At 38.5% G+C, this 17933-nt stretch overlaps 1 protein-coding gene and 2 long non-coding RNA genes across 7 annotated transcripts in view; 2 read left to right on the forward strand and 1 right to left on the reverse strand.

The window, feature by feature from the left end:
* The window catches only part of LOC148741954 (uncharacterized), a 23780-nt gene continuing 5847 nt past the window's right edge, over positions 1–17933 (forward strand). The window contains exons 1-2 of one of the 3 annotated variants that reach the window (XR_015990213.1): positions 1–113; positions 255–410. This is a non-coding gene — a long non-coding RNA (uncharacterized LOC148741954). Of the gene's footprint in view, positions 114–254; positions 411–15982; positions 17219–17933 lie in introns of those variants that run through there. The other 2 variants (XR_015990212.1, XR_015990214.1) reach the window with 2 other exon arrangements.
* Positions 2215–17471, reverse strand: LOC111322693 (uncharacterized). 3 transcript variants are annotated; one of them, XM_022925839.2, is made up of 2 exons: positions 17304–17471; positions 2215–4174 (listed from the first exon to the last, which is right to left on the reverse strand). In XM_022925839.2, exons 1-2 carry the CDS (start codon positions 17341–17343, stop codon positions 3090–3092), a joined length of 1125 nt encoding a protein of 374 aa, XP_022781574.1. In that variant the 5' UTR covers positions 17344–17471; the 3' UTR covers positions 2215–3089. The 3 variants fall into 3 exon arrangements, with proteins under 3 accessions (XP_022781574.1, XP_022781572.1, XP_022781573.1); XM_022925837.2 differs by lacking the exon at positions 17304–17471 and adding an exon at positions 4663–5112; XM_022925838.2 differs by lacking the exon at positions 17304–17471 and adding an exon at positions 4699–5110.
* LOC148741955 (uncharacterized) overlaps positions 17558–17933 on the forward strand; it is a 2106-nt gene continuing 1730 nt past the window's right edge. The window contains exon 1 of the long non-coding RNA XR_015990234.1: positions 17558–17881. This is a non-coding gene — a long non-coding RNA (uncharacterized LOC148741955). The remainder of the gene's footprint in view (positions 17882–17933) is intronic.

Genomic DNA, 17933 nt, shown 5'->3' on the forward strand with positions numbered 1-17933 from the left:
GCAGCTTTTCTGACGCGTTTATTAGTTTTGTGCAAAAAAAGGCACTGAGTTTCCTTCTTCAGGGGACAGCAGCTGAAGATCAGGACAAAATGGATCCGATCTCATCCAAAAGAGTGAGTCATGAACTGTTTTCTTTGATTAGGAGATTTAAAAAGAAGTTAAAATACAACCCTTATGAACATGTGATCTTCCGATCCCGGCAATCATAATATAATGTACTTTAAAGTTACTTCCATTTCTCACTACTTTCACAGCTACCGCGTTTCCTTGAATTTACTACAAACCAGCACAGGATAATAGCCTGTTTCACGATCACTTAATTTCCATTCTTCATAATTTACGTTTTGCCTCCAATGGTTCTCACAGCTAAGTGAAAGAAACTGCTTCAAAGAGACATGTACATGTAAATGGTAAGTGCCTATATCGTTTTCATTCCTAATTGACCATATCCCTTAGTGTAATATTTAGTAAATGTAGACCACAAAATAGGGATTAAAAAGGACTATGGGCAAGAGTTCCATATAACCCCATACTTCATTATGCATTCAGCTCTTGGATAAAGGAAAGCAGAGGCAAAACAAGAGATTTCCTTTGGGACTACGGCTTTGTTTTTTATTGGTATATATATCTTATTAACCAAGCACGAGGGCCGTACTGGGAGAATATCGGCCCGAGGTCTTGACAGTACAGACTGAGCACAGCTCGGTCTGGACAAAAAAGACCGAGGGCCGATATTCTTCCAGTATGGTCCCGAGCAAGCTTGGTTAATAAGAGATTTATTATACGACTGAAGTTCAAAGGGATACAAGTGCGGTATCATTCGGGACCATTCGGGACAGTGCCCGGTCCAATACTTAGAGAATATTGGACCGGCAATAGAGCATTTTGATTGGTTGATTTTAGTTATTGGCCCTCTGACTGCTCGAGTCGTGTAATAAAGGATGATATAGAACTCTTGCCGGATTATGTTTGTAAAGGGAGGACAGATATGTGGACTGGGCATAAATACTCTTTGTTGCGACCAGGTGATATCTAAAAATTATTCAACAAGGTGGAGGTGAATAATGGTAGATATTTACTGAGATGCAAAGCTGCAAGGTAAATATTCACCACTTTCAGACATTGGCAAGAATAATTGTTTTTGCATATGTCACACAGAAACTGAAAAAATAGTTTATATCTGTCAGTATATTATTAAATGGATAGAAATTAAATTATTGACATGCAAGTTTGTCTCTCTGGCTGCGCAGTGGTGAGTAGTACTTCCTGATCACTCCCAAACCAGCCAATCAGCATGTACAAAGAGAGGTATTCACCTGTGTGGTATACACCAGGCAATTTTTAGATTTTAAGAGAACTACAAGTTAAAGGTTGAGTTACACTAACAATGCGGCAATGGGGAAAATATAGTGGTCCTCAGTACATCTACATTTTTGCCAATATTCTGTTGTGACAAAAGATATAAAATCAATGCAAGAGCAATTTCAAAGTTTTTCTATGAAAAATAGTCTCGATGGAGTTTAGATATTGCACTTGTAGTTTTCTCAAGATGCCTTCGGTTAAAAACAGATGAAATGTAATCTACACTGTTAACAATGTTTTAAGTCTTAAAAGCTTGACAATGTAAATGATATGGGTTCAAAAGTGTCTTCTGTTCCACATCCTAAATAAACACACAAAGCGATGATATCCAGGCATCTTGCTCAGCCACACCATGGTGTCATTTGGTTTTTTTCTTTATTCACTATGACCTGATGAAATCTAAATAGACCAAATGTGCAGAACTCAAAGCTTTAAATATCTGTTCTAACATTGAAAATCAAACTTTTTTAGATAATAGCAGTTCATTGGAAAGATATGTTAGATTTGAAAAATATCTTTCTAGCCATATTGTCCATCATTTGAGCATGAAAAAAGGTAAATCTGTTACAAAAACACATTAATAGACTCAATGTAGTCTGTTTTAATGTTGAATGTGGAGCTGGGATTAAAGTAGGTTGAGGGATTGCAGGTAAAAATAGGTTGAAGAGAATCGTGTACTTTTATCCCATAAGGTTTTGGAAGTAACATAGCGGAAGAATCCCTAAGAGACGAGTCAACAGATTTGTAGGAAATAGTGTTTAAACAGTGTACTTCATTAGGTGGGAGGATAGGGTCTGTATTCTGGACTGAGACCCTTAAATATTCATAAGAGGACATCAAGCAAACCATAAATTCCTTCAAATATTTTCAACTTTTATTGTTATCATCCTTAAGTGACCAGCACTGTGTTTATCGAGTCAATGACCAGCTTGACTTTTACTTTGTTTGTTATAATCTCTGACATTTTGAAAAAAATCATTCTCCTTGATAAACAGTCAACATCTATAAATGTTTATACAACTGGGTTAAACCCGTAAGTGAGTACTCATGAATATCAAAAAAAGCTATGAATTTTTGTAAATTTGATTTCTAGTTATGAAAAAAATTATATATAATTTTATCTACTGTACCAAGGAGAACAATTTGACAATACTTAACATCTTTACACAAAATATCTTACGTTAAATTGTATACAGAAACCAGCTGTATTTTTTGTTTCTATCTCATATTTGTATGAAAAATAGGCCCAGTAGGACACCAAGTGTCTAGAATGATCTGCACATAAAACTATGTACATTAGGACCAGCCTAATTTTGAATTTTCTCAACTTATAAATACAACTAGATTTGCATGTGGAGAGTGCCATAGGGCACTCTGTCTTGATAAACAATAACACCAATTATTGAAACAGATCACTGTTTTTATGAAGATTATGTTAGCTCCAAGGAATACAGAGACCAGCTGTATGCTAACACAAAACTCCATCACTGAAAAAATACCTTACATTAAGCATTATTATGGCACTTACAGTACCTTGCAAAATCTGCATAATGAAAATCTGTACAAAGGACCAGCCTTCCTTCAAAATTCTTCCTTAAAATAATATACACAAATGTTCTTCAAAACACAAGGTATTTATCATAATAAGAGTTCTTCAAAACCGCAATGTGTTTAAAACTGTAATGTTTGATCAATGCCTGCACTGTCAAATGTTTGTGGCAAATACTTTAAAAAGAGTTCACTGAGGTAACTGGGACCTGAAGTGGTGATGGTGTTGATTGGGGAGACCGGCTCTGGATTGGTGAAACAGTTCCATTACTTTGAGCCATGGCTTTTCTGGCTTCCTCTTCTTTTTTAGCTTGTTCTCTCAAATGGATCTTCATGTGGCGACGGCGTTCATCAGATCGTGCAAATCGTCGACCACATGTGTCACAGGCAAAAGGTTTCTCACCAGTGTGAGTACGGATGTGAGTTGTCAGATGGTCTGAGCGAGAAAAGTTCCTCATGCAGATCCTACACTGGAATGGTTTCTGTCCAGTGTGGGTTCGCATGTGGCGTGTCAGTTCATCAGACCTTGAGAACCTCCGTGGGCATGTTTCAACTGGGCATGCATAAGGCCGCTCACTTGGTGGTGTTCGTGAGCGCCCATCAGCAGGGTTGTTACGCTTTGCTTTCAGTATAGCAGACCCAGCCTTGGCAGGGCGACCTCTCTGGACAGGTTTTGGAGGCGTTGTAAGAAAGTCAGAAGGAGTTGTGGTGTGCAGAAGGAGTTTGTCCATCATTGCAGAGTGATCAGGAGACATTGTAGTAGGAAATGGAGAAGGACCACTAAGTATTGGCCATTTCATGTTCAGTGTGGCTGTAGCTTGCATAAACATCGGTGAATTAGAGTTCACCGGCTGTTGAATAGGTCGCTGGTAAAAGTTGGTCTGTGGGTTGTTTGCGGCTGAGACTGCCACCTGCTCTTGTGGAAGATCTTGTGGAGTAGGAGTTTGTACCTTGTTTGGTGCCGAATTTACTTCCTGGGACATTGGAAGCTTTGTGTCCGAGAAGAATGTGCTCCAAGGTGTAGTTCCAGCCTGACTGATCAGGGGAGTAAGAACTGTGCGGTCAGGAATCCACAAATTGTGGGCTGGCGAACTGTAAGGAGAAGCGTGTCCGCTCGGTGGTGGAGTCGATCCAGTCGGTCCCGAAATCACATCATGTAGACTTGGGACTTTAAAATGGGCCAAGCGTTGTTGGCAAGCTTTGGCAGACTGGTTTGCACCCTCCTGCTTTACGTCCGGCACAGTGTAATCCAGGTCAAGATCTCCTGAGAAAAGCGAGAAGGCAAAATCAGTGTTAGCGAGCTAATGTAAACTAACTATACAAATTGCAATGAGTGGCATCATAAATTAAACATTGCCTCCAAAGGGAGCGCGTTGCGTAAGAAATATTACTTTAAATCTCGACTTTCTCAGACCAGAACCCTTACTTTAGTAAGAAAAGACACACTTTTCTAAGAAACAACACAAGATTGTAGCCGATGTTCTTTAAGTTTGATGAGAGTTAGGCAAAATTGTCGAACTCGAACAATTTCACAAATTAGTTGAACGAACAGATTCGAAAGGCACTTAGTGAGACTGACGGCTATAAATGTTCGAAAAAAAAAATGCCCACGGTCTTAAAGCAGGGCAAACGTTTATTTGTGAAGACACCAACACGGCGATTCGCGTAGGTGGATTCGCTTCCGACGATAACAGACAACTTAGTCCGAACGGTGGCTGTTAGAATTTAACGTTCGTTAGTTTTACTAAGTACCTGGAACAGAAGTGTCGTGGAAATCAACCGGCTCACCAAAAATATTCGTCGGTTCATCCATGCCGGCATGAACAAATGAAAATTCCTCGGCGCTAAGTTGAGGAACTTGGCGAGCAAGCTGAGGTGTAAGAAGACTGGCGGTGTCAAAACCAAAAAGTTGGTCCGTAGCAACTTGAGCAAGGCTATCCAAAGCTTCAGTCATGGTAATCATCATGATAAATTACAAATATGTTTCTCCAAACGGCTGGGTTAAATAACTTGAAGTAGTTTTGTGTCGTTTAAACTGATCAACAGTATAGGTATAGGTCGAGTTATTGGCCAGCAATAACTACGACTCGGCTTAGAACTTCGGGGTCGTTTGCGTTCCGTCGGATTTACCTCCTTCGCTTCGTAGAGCTCGACGATTCTGTGTACGAACCGAGTGGGCGACTCCTTAAATCTAAAATTCATTGTTCTTTCAGAAAGTTGTGACGTGCGAGAATTTTCCAATAATGTCAGGCAGCCAATGAACTCGGTGCTAATTTTAGCCGACGTGCGTCATGGTTTGACGTAGATTAGATATTGCGCAAATGTGTATTGTTTATCAATAACCGGTATCGTCAAGCGGTTTGATCGAAAAATGACTCTCGGCACATTTTCGTCTCGCTCTGAATTCGAAACAAATGACATCTATTCTCCCTTATGAATCTTCTTTCATCGAAAAACATAAAAATCCTTGACGATAAAGTGAATAAAATCGAGAGTTTTCTTTTGTGGCGTTACGGAAATGCTTGTTGAACATTTGCATACGCGTCATCGGTTGTCACCCTGGTTTATATTGTACAATTGTTCAATTATTGTTTACTCTATGACGTTCATTCGCTGTTGGGCCCTCAGTCAGTCGTCCGTGACAAGAAACGAATAATCTAGACAAATTCATGCAAATATTTTGAGGGTCAGGTTACCAACTCTAAATATTGCTCAATTTTCGAGTGGACTTATTCCCGTACTTCAAAATTTGGCTTCCTCGAACGTGCCTCATAATTTATTCGCGAAAAACCTATCGTTAAAAATTTATCATTTGTTTCTGGGTTATCTTATTTAAAGCAAAATGTAAGATAAACCACTTAAGATTGGGAAGACTTTTCTGTTAAATAAAACATTGTACAATTTGCCGTCGAAAAAATATATTTATATATCTAGTTTTACTAAAAGAAAGTTATTTTTTTGGAGAGTCTTGCTGCTCATTCAGCCTTTATGACAAAAATATGTTTTTTTTTTTATTATCACTATTACTACCTTTTCCCAGTTTCTAATTCGGGAAGTCTCCAAAATATTTTTGTTAAAAATAAACCATTTCTATAAACGGACACCAATTAGTGATGTCGTGGGTGTCAATGACAAAAAAAGAATGATTTGCCGAAGGCTGAATAACAGGAGCAGGTGCATTAGTTTTTTGCTTGGGTTTCGTGATAAAAATAGCTAGCGAATTACGTTGGCTGACGTCAAATGCTTGCTGCGAATCTCATTTCACCCGGTGGAACAGGTGAAAAACACAGATATCATTAACTTGACACTTATTACTTATTCATAGATCTTGGAAGCGAAGCAAAAGCGGATGAAAAAGGGAGTGATGATATCGCATTTGAAAACTTCACGGTTTTGGAAATTCGCCTCATACTGCTAATTTGAAAAGAGTTTGAGGATTTCAGTTGCTTAAAAAAAGCGCGGTGGTCATGGAGAATCGAGTTATGTCGTTCAAAAATGTGTCGATTCTGTCACCTAAATGAAAGGGAGACTGAATTTGCAATTCAAATCTGAAACGATATTAAGGATGTTTTTTAGTTTATTGTTATCAGGTTTTTGGAGATCCGCCGCTTTCGGGGTGGCGGCTTATCAACGAAAACTACTCTAAAAAAGACGAAATTTGCGACGATGTATTGTCGAGGTCGAGGTTCTTTTTGTTACATTTCCTGTTATCCTAGTCATTTTTCAATCAGGAAGGTTATGGTCTGCTTTCCTGTTTGTTGTCCGCACTTCGGAAAAAAAAAAAACAGCATTTTGCTTTAAATTTGTTTCGTTCGATGCAATCGAGAGTGATTCGATTGTAGCAGTTATCATTCATATTGGATTATTTTCGGTTTTCTCCGGAACCAGTGCCAAACCCGTACGTCAAAAGTTTTCGGTAGGATATTCAGGTATAACTTGAGCCGGATATAAAAAACATCCTTTAGATCTTGAACGGTGCACAGAACATAAAGAAAACATTCGTATTATTTTCGTCCTTTTTCTCACCATAATTGTTGTGAAAATGTCTTAACATTTGAATATTAAATTGGTTTTGTCTGAATTTGTCTATTAGAGGGTTCAAGAAGGTGATAGAAATTTCATGTGCCAGCAAAACAGTGTTTAGCCTTCCTTTTTGGGAAAAACCTTTTACCTCACTTCACTATCTAGTATTTGTCTTGATTTGTCAAGATGGTGGTCGAGAAACAGTTTAGCTGTCTCATTAATTACTTTTTTTTTAATGAATTCATCATGGCCAAGGAATCCCAAGATACCTTTCCGGCAGGAGACCGCGTGTTACCATATTAGTTAAAAGACCTTTTATGCAACTCCGAAAAAAGAAGGAAGGAAAAACGAAAATGCTATGGTTTACAGGACTCTATGTTGAGCTTATCATGTAACTTCTACACATTTTCAAGAAAACTGAAAAGGGAATGATTTTTGGAATAGATTTTTTAGAGGCAAATATAGCTCAGTCGCATTTACAGTCAAAAAGTAACCATGAATATACATGAAAGACGAACAAGTGTTCTTTTTTTCAGCGTACTGTTTTGTTATTTCTAGACATCTCTGCAATAAAAGAAAAGAGTGTAATACAAAGAATACTGGAATTCATCATTGCGGGTCATAACAATTCTTTGTCAAAATATGGAACTTAAAGAAGAAAACGTAGAGGCAAAGCGCCTGATTTTTAGATCAAAGCTTACTTACGCTGCACGCTTGAAAGGTGCGTGACCGTAAGCTTTCTCATGCGTGTCCAGATTATTCTAGAAACGACTGGTGAAGACGTGATTGAACAACATTGCGCAACGTAACTACAATACGCATGAACTTTACCCTTACGCGTCTGAGCACTGACACACCCATATATAAACCACTCCTTAAGTCACGCATTTGCTCAAGTGTTTTGCAATCCGTCGGTGGCGTCGTGTCAGCACGAACACAATCTCTGACTGAATGAAATTACTTTACGGTCACGAAGCAGTTTGGGCTTACGGTCACGTTTGCTTCTTCGATTCGTTTCTGCTTGTTACTTAAGAAACATTTCATGATTGTATTGAAGCCATAGCAACACAAGTTTTACGTTTATTTACAGATAATATTTGTTTTCGTTGGTGGTTAACACTCTCCTCAGACTAAGTTTTTTGTTTACATTGATGATGCGTGAATCAACATTTTTCTTAAGAGTGTACTACAGCATGACGTGTTGTTGATCGATATCGTTTCGTAATATTTCGTCAGCTTCTCGTTTGTTTGCATAAATATTCCATGAACTTGCGAAAGTCGCAAATAGTTGGGCGGATTCCTACATTGTGAAAGTAAATGATCTTTGTGTCGTCCGGGTAACTTCGATGTGATTACTGAATTGGAACGTATTGGAGTCAGACCACTGCACATTTTATTTATTCTGTTGTAACACCCGACAGCCTCTCGGTACATTTTTAGTTTCTGCAAACTCTTCTCTCGGCAGAACGTCGAGGCTCAAAATGGCAAAAGCTTTAGAGAATTGAAAACATAACCTAGGTTGAAGTTAAGTGGGCAAAGTTTTCTGACATTTCAAGTACGGTGCAATTGAATTCCGTGGCGACCGAACATGGGTTTGTTTTGATGCTGTAACCAGAACAATTCAGGTGTTACCATATTTCCACATTTATGAAACAATCATAAAAGCAAATTTTTGAAAGGAAAAATAGTCAGAAAATCTGAAAGGTTGCGGGCATCAACTGGTGATCAGCATGACAAACTATAACACGATTTTGTTTATAGAACCAAACTCGATTAACATTAAAATTATTAAGTAGAATCATAAAAAATACATTAATTTAAATTTTCAATGCAATCTATTTAAAACTGATTTGAAATTCTTGACCACATAGATGAGTATAATTCTCGTTGAAGAGATCCTAGGAAATTCTAGTCTTCAATTTCTACAATGATTGCGACTTATAAATATACATCAGTGAGAAATTTATTCCTTGTCAGCACATTTAAAAGACGATTGACTTATTTTGCTTTTGGACTCTTCAGCTGTGATTGTAAATCACAAGGTTCAGAGCAGTTGCTTTTGTTTATGTGAAGCAAAAAATGAAAAAAAGAAAAAGAACAAAGAGACTAAACGTTCCAATTGAAACTACCGGCAGCGTTTCATATTTATGTACTTGTACTTGATCAAGTTGTTCATAAAAACATCGGAAAGTATTCATAGCTAAGGCTTGTGTAGGTCTTATTAATTATCTTTTGCATTATACGAATGTTTTTATTCTTTTTGGACTAAGAATTCATTGCAGTTACGAGTGTGACCAAAATAGCTCTAAATACAGCTCGTTTTCAATCGAATCGCGGTCCTTTCCAATTGAAACAGAAATAGTGATCATTTTGTTTACTTTGTAACCCCTGATTTCAAGTTTGATGTGCACGCACCAAAAAAGTGGTTTTGAGAGCCGCCCTTAATCACCTCACAGAAGTTATTGCCGCCAGCATGATTAATGAGGTTGCAAAAGGATTGCATTACTATCCTTGAAATTTCTTTTCTTTCTTGAAAGTGTTGTACTTATGGACAACATATATTCATGCCTACAGCATGTTCAAAAGGAAACAGAAGGGTATTACAGGCTCGGATCTATAAGATCTATAAGAAAAGAGTTTTAATAATTGATAAGACTAGAATTTGAGTAAAAACACTTTGCCTGCGTAAGGGCGTTTGGGACGGAGCCACTTAACCTCGCACCTTCGCAGGGTATCGTTCCTCAGAGCAGGCGACCGGAAAAAGAAGAATTTGAAGTTTCACGTTTTGCAACCACTTCTAGGGATGCGATCCCTTTTTCCTGAAATTGTTTTTCTCTTTAAATTATCACACAAGCATTCAATCGTAATTGGAAAAACTCGTATACCTAGTAGTGCCTTGAAAAATATCTTTAAAAGTCCCAAATTCTTTGGCCACATCTATGAAATAAGTCTAGTCGAGAAGAAACCGAGATACGACACCACGACTTTCGTTCAATTCACTGATTGAAAGAGCATTCCTTGCAAGCCGGAAAGGACAACATACATGCCAGCACTGTTCAACCAGAGGATGCATTTATTTAGAAGGTGCACTGCAGATTTATCAAACAGACACCGTTAGCAGTACGCGCTATGGAGTAGCTATTGAGATTCACGCTGATACCTCAAAAAGGCATTTCTACATTCCAGTCGTTATTGTTCGGCTCTATTTGTTTTTGTTTTAAAGTCTGATGATCAATAGACTTAGTTTTCATTCTTAAGTTCTTGTCTTTACTCTAACTGTTATAAAAGCTAATATCCTGTCATTGCTGAGGAATTACAAGTGTTAAATTTTATCAAGGGCAGGGGATAAGTATTATGACGACTCGATGAGGGGGTGGCAATATCAAGCATTACTGTTGATAAACGACGCTGCATTCCCGTCATCTCTCGATATCTTTCAGGTAAAACGAATTAAAAGTGCGGGGGCTTGTGTTGGTTGTGAATCACGCTACATGCTTTGTCGTAAACAAGGCGGAATGTCTTCCCATGAAAGAGGACTCCTCAAAATATCAGAACGTTTAAGCGACAATTGATCTGTTCTTGCCTCTGTCTTGTATTATACCTCGCTCATCAACAAGAGCTCATAGTGATGGGTTTGATAATAGCGTATTCACCTGTTCGACGTTGGCAACACCACCACCTGTGCAGTCTGGACAATGCCTACATCCGGTGTGCCCTAACTCATTGCAAATATCAATCACGCGAGTTGTTTGTCTTTCTTGTGCAACGCATGACTGAAAAACCACAACTCTCAAATGTCCTCCCCTCGGAATCTCGTAGTTATTTTGATTTTTTTTTTTTTTTGTTCTCTTTTTTCTTTTTTTTTTAAGCCTGAAGGTAGTTTTCCGATAAAGACGCTGACCGTTTTTTTGTCGGTCAACGCCGAGGAGCTGCACAATTCAGGGAGTCCTTAGATTGCTAACTGAATTGAAAAAGTTTCCCTCAAAAAGCATACATGATGGCGTTGACTACCCTTTGTCTTACGCTTTATCGTGTTGGTGCATGTGTGTGAGGCGAGTAGCAAACTGTATTAAAGGCGAAAGAATCAGAAATGAACGGCTAACTATCACCTATCGGCCTTGTTTAGTGTTCTGTTGATAATTTAGGGTTCATTATGGTGAACTTTCACGATCTCTGTGATGCTATTACTTGGTCGAGTCTTTCTTGTGGGCCAACAAGTTTATTCCTCGGTGTGTCTACTTAAAAATACTAAATTGCTCGCTGAAGATCAAGGTTAAAATGTAACATTGTGTTTATTCATTGTTTGCATTAATCAAATTGAAATACTTTTGTGATGCAGCAACCGTTTTGGGGTCGAACAAACTGATTTGACTTGATTGCTCTGGCATTCGGCACTTTACATTACAATTCGTTTTAGCATACTTAAAAAGGAGAGTTTTCACAGCGAGAAATGGTGCTTTTGGATAGATGCTGGAGGATACGGCAGTTTGCGTTATTTTAAGGTTTGCTCTAACTCCCTATGCACGCTAAAATGTTGGTTGGAGTGATAAGCAGCTAATCAGGTGCGAGCAGCATTTGCCAAGATCTTGAGATCGTTAGCATATCAGACCCAGTTTAGTTGAGAATTTCAAAGTCTACTCTTTCTAGACTTAAAGAACTAAACATTATCAAATATAGCAGCGATTTTAATTGTGAAAGTTCATGGCAGTTGTCCTGAAAGCTATCCACGGGTATGTTGTGGCCTACATGTGGTTGCTATCCCCTTCCAACTCAGCAGTGAATTGACCGACTCAAAATCTCTGAGGACTTTCTTTCGCATTAATCTTGTGGGCAAAGACAATTTTTAGAATTGACTACTTTGATTTTTTAGGTATTACATAATCCAAGCGGGAAAGATTAGCCGACTCCACTGTTTATCAAATGAAAAACCCTGTTAAGGATTCTTCCGCTCACAGCCGCCATTTGTATGTTTTGAAGATGTGTTCGGGCTAATCAAAAACGTTCTTTGACTATCTTTGATGATTTGCTAATTTGAGCGGGTTGTTTCACGGCTTATAGTATTATTTGAACCAATGTATTTTGATTATGCGAGGCTCTTTCCCGGGTGCATTCGGAGTTGGACTCTAGCCATTGGACTCTAGTTCATCGCTCAATGTTAAATCAGTATCATTTACTCTCATCAGTTACTACCAGATAACCTTTAAGAATAGGAGCTAGCCTACCTGAGGGCATACAGGGAAGTTTGTTCACTTTTGCAGCATCAGTATTGCAAACTGTCAATGAAATCAACAGGATCTCGGCCGCCTTTACAGATTTCAGCCATTTTTGGTGAGGTGTACAAGACGAAAAGGCTTTTAAATAGTCCGAAGATGTGCTTCTTTCTCAGAAGACGATCAGACTACCATTGTTATTGCATCAGAACTTTGAGTTAACGCAGTATGTGTGATCGAGTGAACTTTCTTGGCACAAGGCACGGCTTGTTTGAGCCGAAATGTCTGCGCCAGAAAGTGATTGAAAGAAAGCTAATATATCCGACTTTGACAGACGCCTACACAGTGCAGCTTCGTTAACAACACAAGTGAAACCTTATATTATGTCTATCGTGACACAGGTGAAAACAAAATAGGACCTTCGTCCACTGCATGTCTTCACGCAAACATTTTAATCTCCATCAGTCGAGTTGTTAGTACGACTTTAGCCAAAGTAGGAAATGATGTGAAAGTAAACCTTGGAAAGCAATTTTTTCGATGCAGCTTAGCCCAAGCCTTGTCCGAAACAACACAAATTTTATGGTATTAACAAGATTTCGCCGGTTGCAACAGAAAGAAGACAAGGTAAAACAATTAGATCAATTGACAATTCATACAGGGTTTCTTTCTGTTTTGATGATGTGGGAAAAGATTTGAGTCTACTCGTTTCCCTATTCCACATGTAGACATGCCAAATAAAGTTGTTTACACAGCTCTCAAAACAGTTTTTAGAAATCAGTTGGTTTATAGACACAATCAAAATTATTAGTCAAGCTCTGTTAAATGTTACTCAGTATCAATATTCTAATGGGCCTTGCAACTATAACTTTTTCCCTGGCGTGTAGTCTGTGCGACAGTACCTTATTGCCCACGCATGGTTCTGTGAAAGTTCAATGCTTTGTTTAATGATGCAGTACGTACTCTCAGCTTGAAGGCATTTCTCGAAATTTCACTCGCCGGCTGTGTTAACCATTAACAGGAGGGAACTTTTTCCTTGCAATACTGCCCACAAATTGTCCCAAGGAAGTAGTTCGTAGTACAGCTGAATCGATGTGCCGGAGTCTCAGATTTGTATTTAAGCAAACGACCCCCGCCAATTTCTTTCCTTTATTACAATTGATATCATTGACAGCACAGCCGTTTTTCTTAAGTTTCCAATTTGTTGCACGAGGGGTGAATAAAAAAGTGAATGAGCAATTGGGGAAACTTGAAACTTCTAAATGAAATAACTTGCAGTTTAATTTGCTCTATATTGTCATTCGAAGAATAGAACGTAGCTTTGGCGTAAACATTTAACTGATTTATCACCCGAAGATATTTATATCGTGCCATAAATCGAAAATAAAACGTCTCCAGCTCATGATATATTAATCTAGACGGCGTAAATTGACTTAGAAAGCTTCATAACTGCTAAAATTTCGGTTTACGTAAACCCTATTGTTTCTGAAACAAGTTTAGTAACATATAGTTATTCTAGTACAAGACACTATATCCAGCCATAAATATGCGGGTTAATTTAGGTTTGGTAATAATTCTCAGCAATGGTAAGGATTTTCTTTCGAAATATAATCAAAACTTTCGACCGAGGTTAAGAATATGATCTGTGATTGCTTTGCTGACTTTTTCTCAGGCTTTTCACTTAAAAATCAGCTCTTAACACTGGCTTCGATTCATCCATTGGGAATTTTTAACTCCAAAACGAAACAAAGGACACTCTGTCTCTGGATGTACGTTTCATTTTTTTAATTCGATGTCTTTTAACCTAAACGCTTTCTGAAAACCCTTGATTTTCAGAAACCAATTTAGACTTGATATATAATCTGTGATTGTGGGAACAACAAAGGCGACACGAATTAGCTAGCGAGTGAAGACGTGGCTCATCAAAGAAAAGTCATCAAGATGACTGATGTTTACTTAAAATTGCGCCTCAAAACTGACGATTAGACAGCTTTTCTCTTTTGTCGTAGCTAATTGAAAAATATTGACCACTGGATACAATCTCATGCAAGAAATTTTTAGCCTCATATGATTATTACTAGGTTCGACAAATTGAGCTAGAGGAGGATCACTCGAATGAGATGCCACTGACGTATTGTCCGACGTTCTCTTCCCCCGTATGCAATGCTCTTTGATACAAAGTTAGCTTTTTTTCAATACTTCAAAACTGATAAATATTAGGACAAGGATTCTACGCATTCAGAGCCGGAAGCATTTAAAGAACGATCATAGTTGGCGATCAGTAGCGGTCTGATTCAGTTTGTGAAGTAGAATATAATAACAAAGTTTTGCCTTAGAACATTGAACAAACCTCCGGCGAGCTGCATGCAGCTTGCCTAACTTTACGCACATACCTCACAAATTGTTATCCTTGGTATGTTTATCCTTTTTGTGCAGCTAAAATTTCTTAGTTCTGTCTTCCAGAACTAACAGTAGGTTAACTAGTCTGCTTTCATATATTGGTGACAGTTCGTTCCTAGGCCTCCAAGGAAGGACCTCGTATTTATAACCATCGCGTGACCAATTCCTGGTTTAAATTCCGGGTAATTTGTTTCCTGAATTAAACATTACTAAACGCCGTTCAGTTTTACAGATATGGACTTATTACTGATGGTTAAATACCTCCTACGGATGTTAGCAACTTTTTCTTAATTGGGAGACTGCCTCTTTACGGCAATCAGACTTAAAATTTGTTCCATTGGCGGCATTGAATCCTCGGGTGGAAGGAAGGAAAGGAAATTACCAGGCACAGAGCTTAAACCTCCTGTTCAATCGGTTTGATATTAACTTTTACGTTGATTTAACTGCTCACAACTGACTATTACCCCGTTTAATCGACCGTATTTGTGTTTTCTGTTGTTTGTATAAGCTTTAATATACTTACACGTCACCACTTGAAATCCTTCAGATTCTTTTTGCTAGTGTTTCCTTAGCCTGGAGGTACGATTATTTCGCCTTTTTTAAGGGTTTCGTTGTTCTACTATTTTCAAAAGTACGACTTTAACCTTCCCCAGTTTATCTTCTCGCACATTTCTCTTTTCTTGTTTAAAAAGAACCTTGTTTGATTTATGACGCTCAGAACACAGGGAACAGTTATGTCGGTCGTGCTGTGTAGTTAATCGAGACCTGGTAGTAGGCAGTACTAGCACGTACTGAGGTGTGGATTTGAGAAAAAACAAGAGCGTTCATTTCATTTACAACTTTAACTTCAACGAGCTTTTATAAGCTAAAACGGAGAAAAGGAAAGTCATGTCTTAGCGTAGGGTATGCAGTTTTCCGGTAGGTGCATTGAGGTAGATGAGAAGAGCTGTAGCCTTTCATGATTGCACTACATGTATATCATCGATGACGTCTTTCTAACTTCTTTAAGATGCCTCAGTATTGCAGCGCCACCAATTGCTATTGTTTTCTGTGGCTTTAAGCAAGGAACTAAATGCGTTTTACGCCTCCAATCTACTTGATTTTGTAGAGTCTTGATATCGCTAGTATTCGCTCGCAAGAGTCGAACGGGTTACCCTATTTCAACATTGATTGTAATTTTAGGTCTGTGTATTAATTTGATTTTTCTACACCCTTTTGTTTTCATTTAGTTCTTTTTCTATCCTTAAAATCGCATTATTTCGAGATTAAAATTTTAGTTTTGTGGGGCCAATAGCGTAACCACGTGGGCAAGAGTACGTACAAGAAATGCTTACCTTCCTAACCTGACAATATAGCCATTCATATGAGGTTTTCGGGAAGATAATTCTCCGCATAAAAGACCTTTTTGTCATTGCTTTCTGTTGAAAATTTCTTTTAGTTAAGCAACTTAACGCTCTTCAGTTTTTCCCAATTTTCCTCTTGTAAAGCTGGTGCTTTGGCTTGTAATAAACTAGACTACACTGCGTTGGCTGGTGGCCTCGGCCGTCCAACGAACAGCTGCGTGGCGATCCTAACCAGTCGTGGGCGCACACTAAGTAGACTTGAATTTATTATAAGGTTTTGCAGTGTGGGGTTAAGAGCTGTTATTCATAAACAACTGGAATTATAGATTTACTTGGTGATAAAGAAGAGAAGAAGGGAAACTGTACGAGGTTGGTAGGATCCCCAGAACGTTATGGGCGTGACACAGAAGATAATCAGTTTAACACCCAACTTTAACTCAACTTATCTCGTCTTATTTTCGAATTTTGCCACAATCACTTTTACTATGTTCAGACTTTTTTTGAATAAGCTTTGAAAAGAGAATTATCAACGCTAAAAAAAGCTAGCTCTATATTTTTCTTTTCGAAGTCACTTGGTCTTCATGTATACACCCACGCATATCAGTAAGGTGGACTATGACTCGCGAAGAAATGAAGAAAATTTCTTTATGACAAGAACTCACATGGAATTATTAGCAAGATGGAGTTGATTGCTGTAGAAGATTGAAGAACTCCATTCCTAAAGTTGCGACAGCTGGGCGAAGAATTTTATAGAAATTTTGTGAACACCGTGTGGGCGAGCTATGCATATATTTCTTGAGTTACTCCAAAACAGTTATTCTCTAAAGGTTAATGTTCTTCACAAGTGCCGCTTTCTTCGGCTTAATTCAACTTAAAACTTAAACTTGATGCTGCGAACTGTTCGTCCTTCAAGGTTAAAATCTTAGAGTGTCGGGTTTTTAAAGTAATGCCAGGTCTAGTTCCCGTTAGGTAAAGAAAAAACAGTAGCAATGCTGACCATCACGACCAGTGTTAGTACTGCTATATATACAGATGATCTGGGCATCAAAATGTTTCCGATTTGGCATGCCAAAGCGTACAGCTTCTCGAAAGTGTTTTCCGTTACTACGTTAGTGCTGTAGGAATGTCTTACTTTACGTTAAATTTATATTTACACAGCGAGTGAGCCCATTTCACAACGATATATGTACATACAAGTAAAGTGTGATGTTCACTCGTGCGAAGCTGGCCCGTTTACCCTGTGAATTACATCCGAACTGGCGTAGCTCATGAAAGCGAATAAATTCTGTCGGACTGGTCAAGATACCCAGTATTTTATATTTTTAGACTAGAAAGGTACGTCTTTTTACTGATTACGTAAAATTCGTGATTGTCGCAGCGACAGTCTAACCTATGTTATGAATTAAAAAAAAATAATTACCTTCATATGCGGGAAAACGTGGATAAGCCATTGCTAACATCACCGACTGGGATCGTGTGAGAGTGTCACGTTCTAGGTTCCTTTCCTAACGGATTGAGAATGTGTTGATATTTTCCGAAGTATTTTTGTCACTACAGCTGTGTACCCTCGCTCGGCAAACACCATTCGAAATGATCCTCCGTTGGCCGTGTGCACGGTTTTGGTGTTGTAACCAATTATGCATATAATCGTAGGCGTTACGGCCTGTTGAACATTCTAATGACAAGCGACAGAACTGCTTGATACGAGCGTAGGTGGATAACATTATCCCATAACAAAGCCATGACAACCATTTCCGAGTAAATACGAACCAATCCCGAGTGAACTTCGACAAGTGTCGAAAAGTTAACGAGAGCCTTATTTGGTAGTGATGATGTAAAAGTGGTGTCTTCGTAGTATTGGATTCCGTCTTGAAGTGAAAGCGACTGCGTTGTCGGAAAAAAAACGCCTTCGCAGTTGTATTTGCCATCTTCACGGAAGATTGACAAAGCGATTATTTTTCAATGCAAAAAAATGTCTTCGTCAACTGTATTTTTAAGGTGAGTACGGATGCGTGGGTGATAAATCACGTGGTTAAAGAATTGCTAGGGC

The sequence above is a fragment of the Stylophora pistillata genome, chromosome 1 (genome assembly GCF_964205215.1).
Source record: "Stylophora pistillata chromosome 1, jaStyPist1.2, whole genome shotgun sequence".
NCBI classification, from domain to species: Eukaryota; Metazoa; Cnidaria; class Anthozoa; order Scleractinia; family Pocilloporidae; genus Stylophora; species Stylophora pistillata.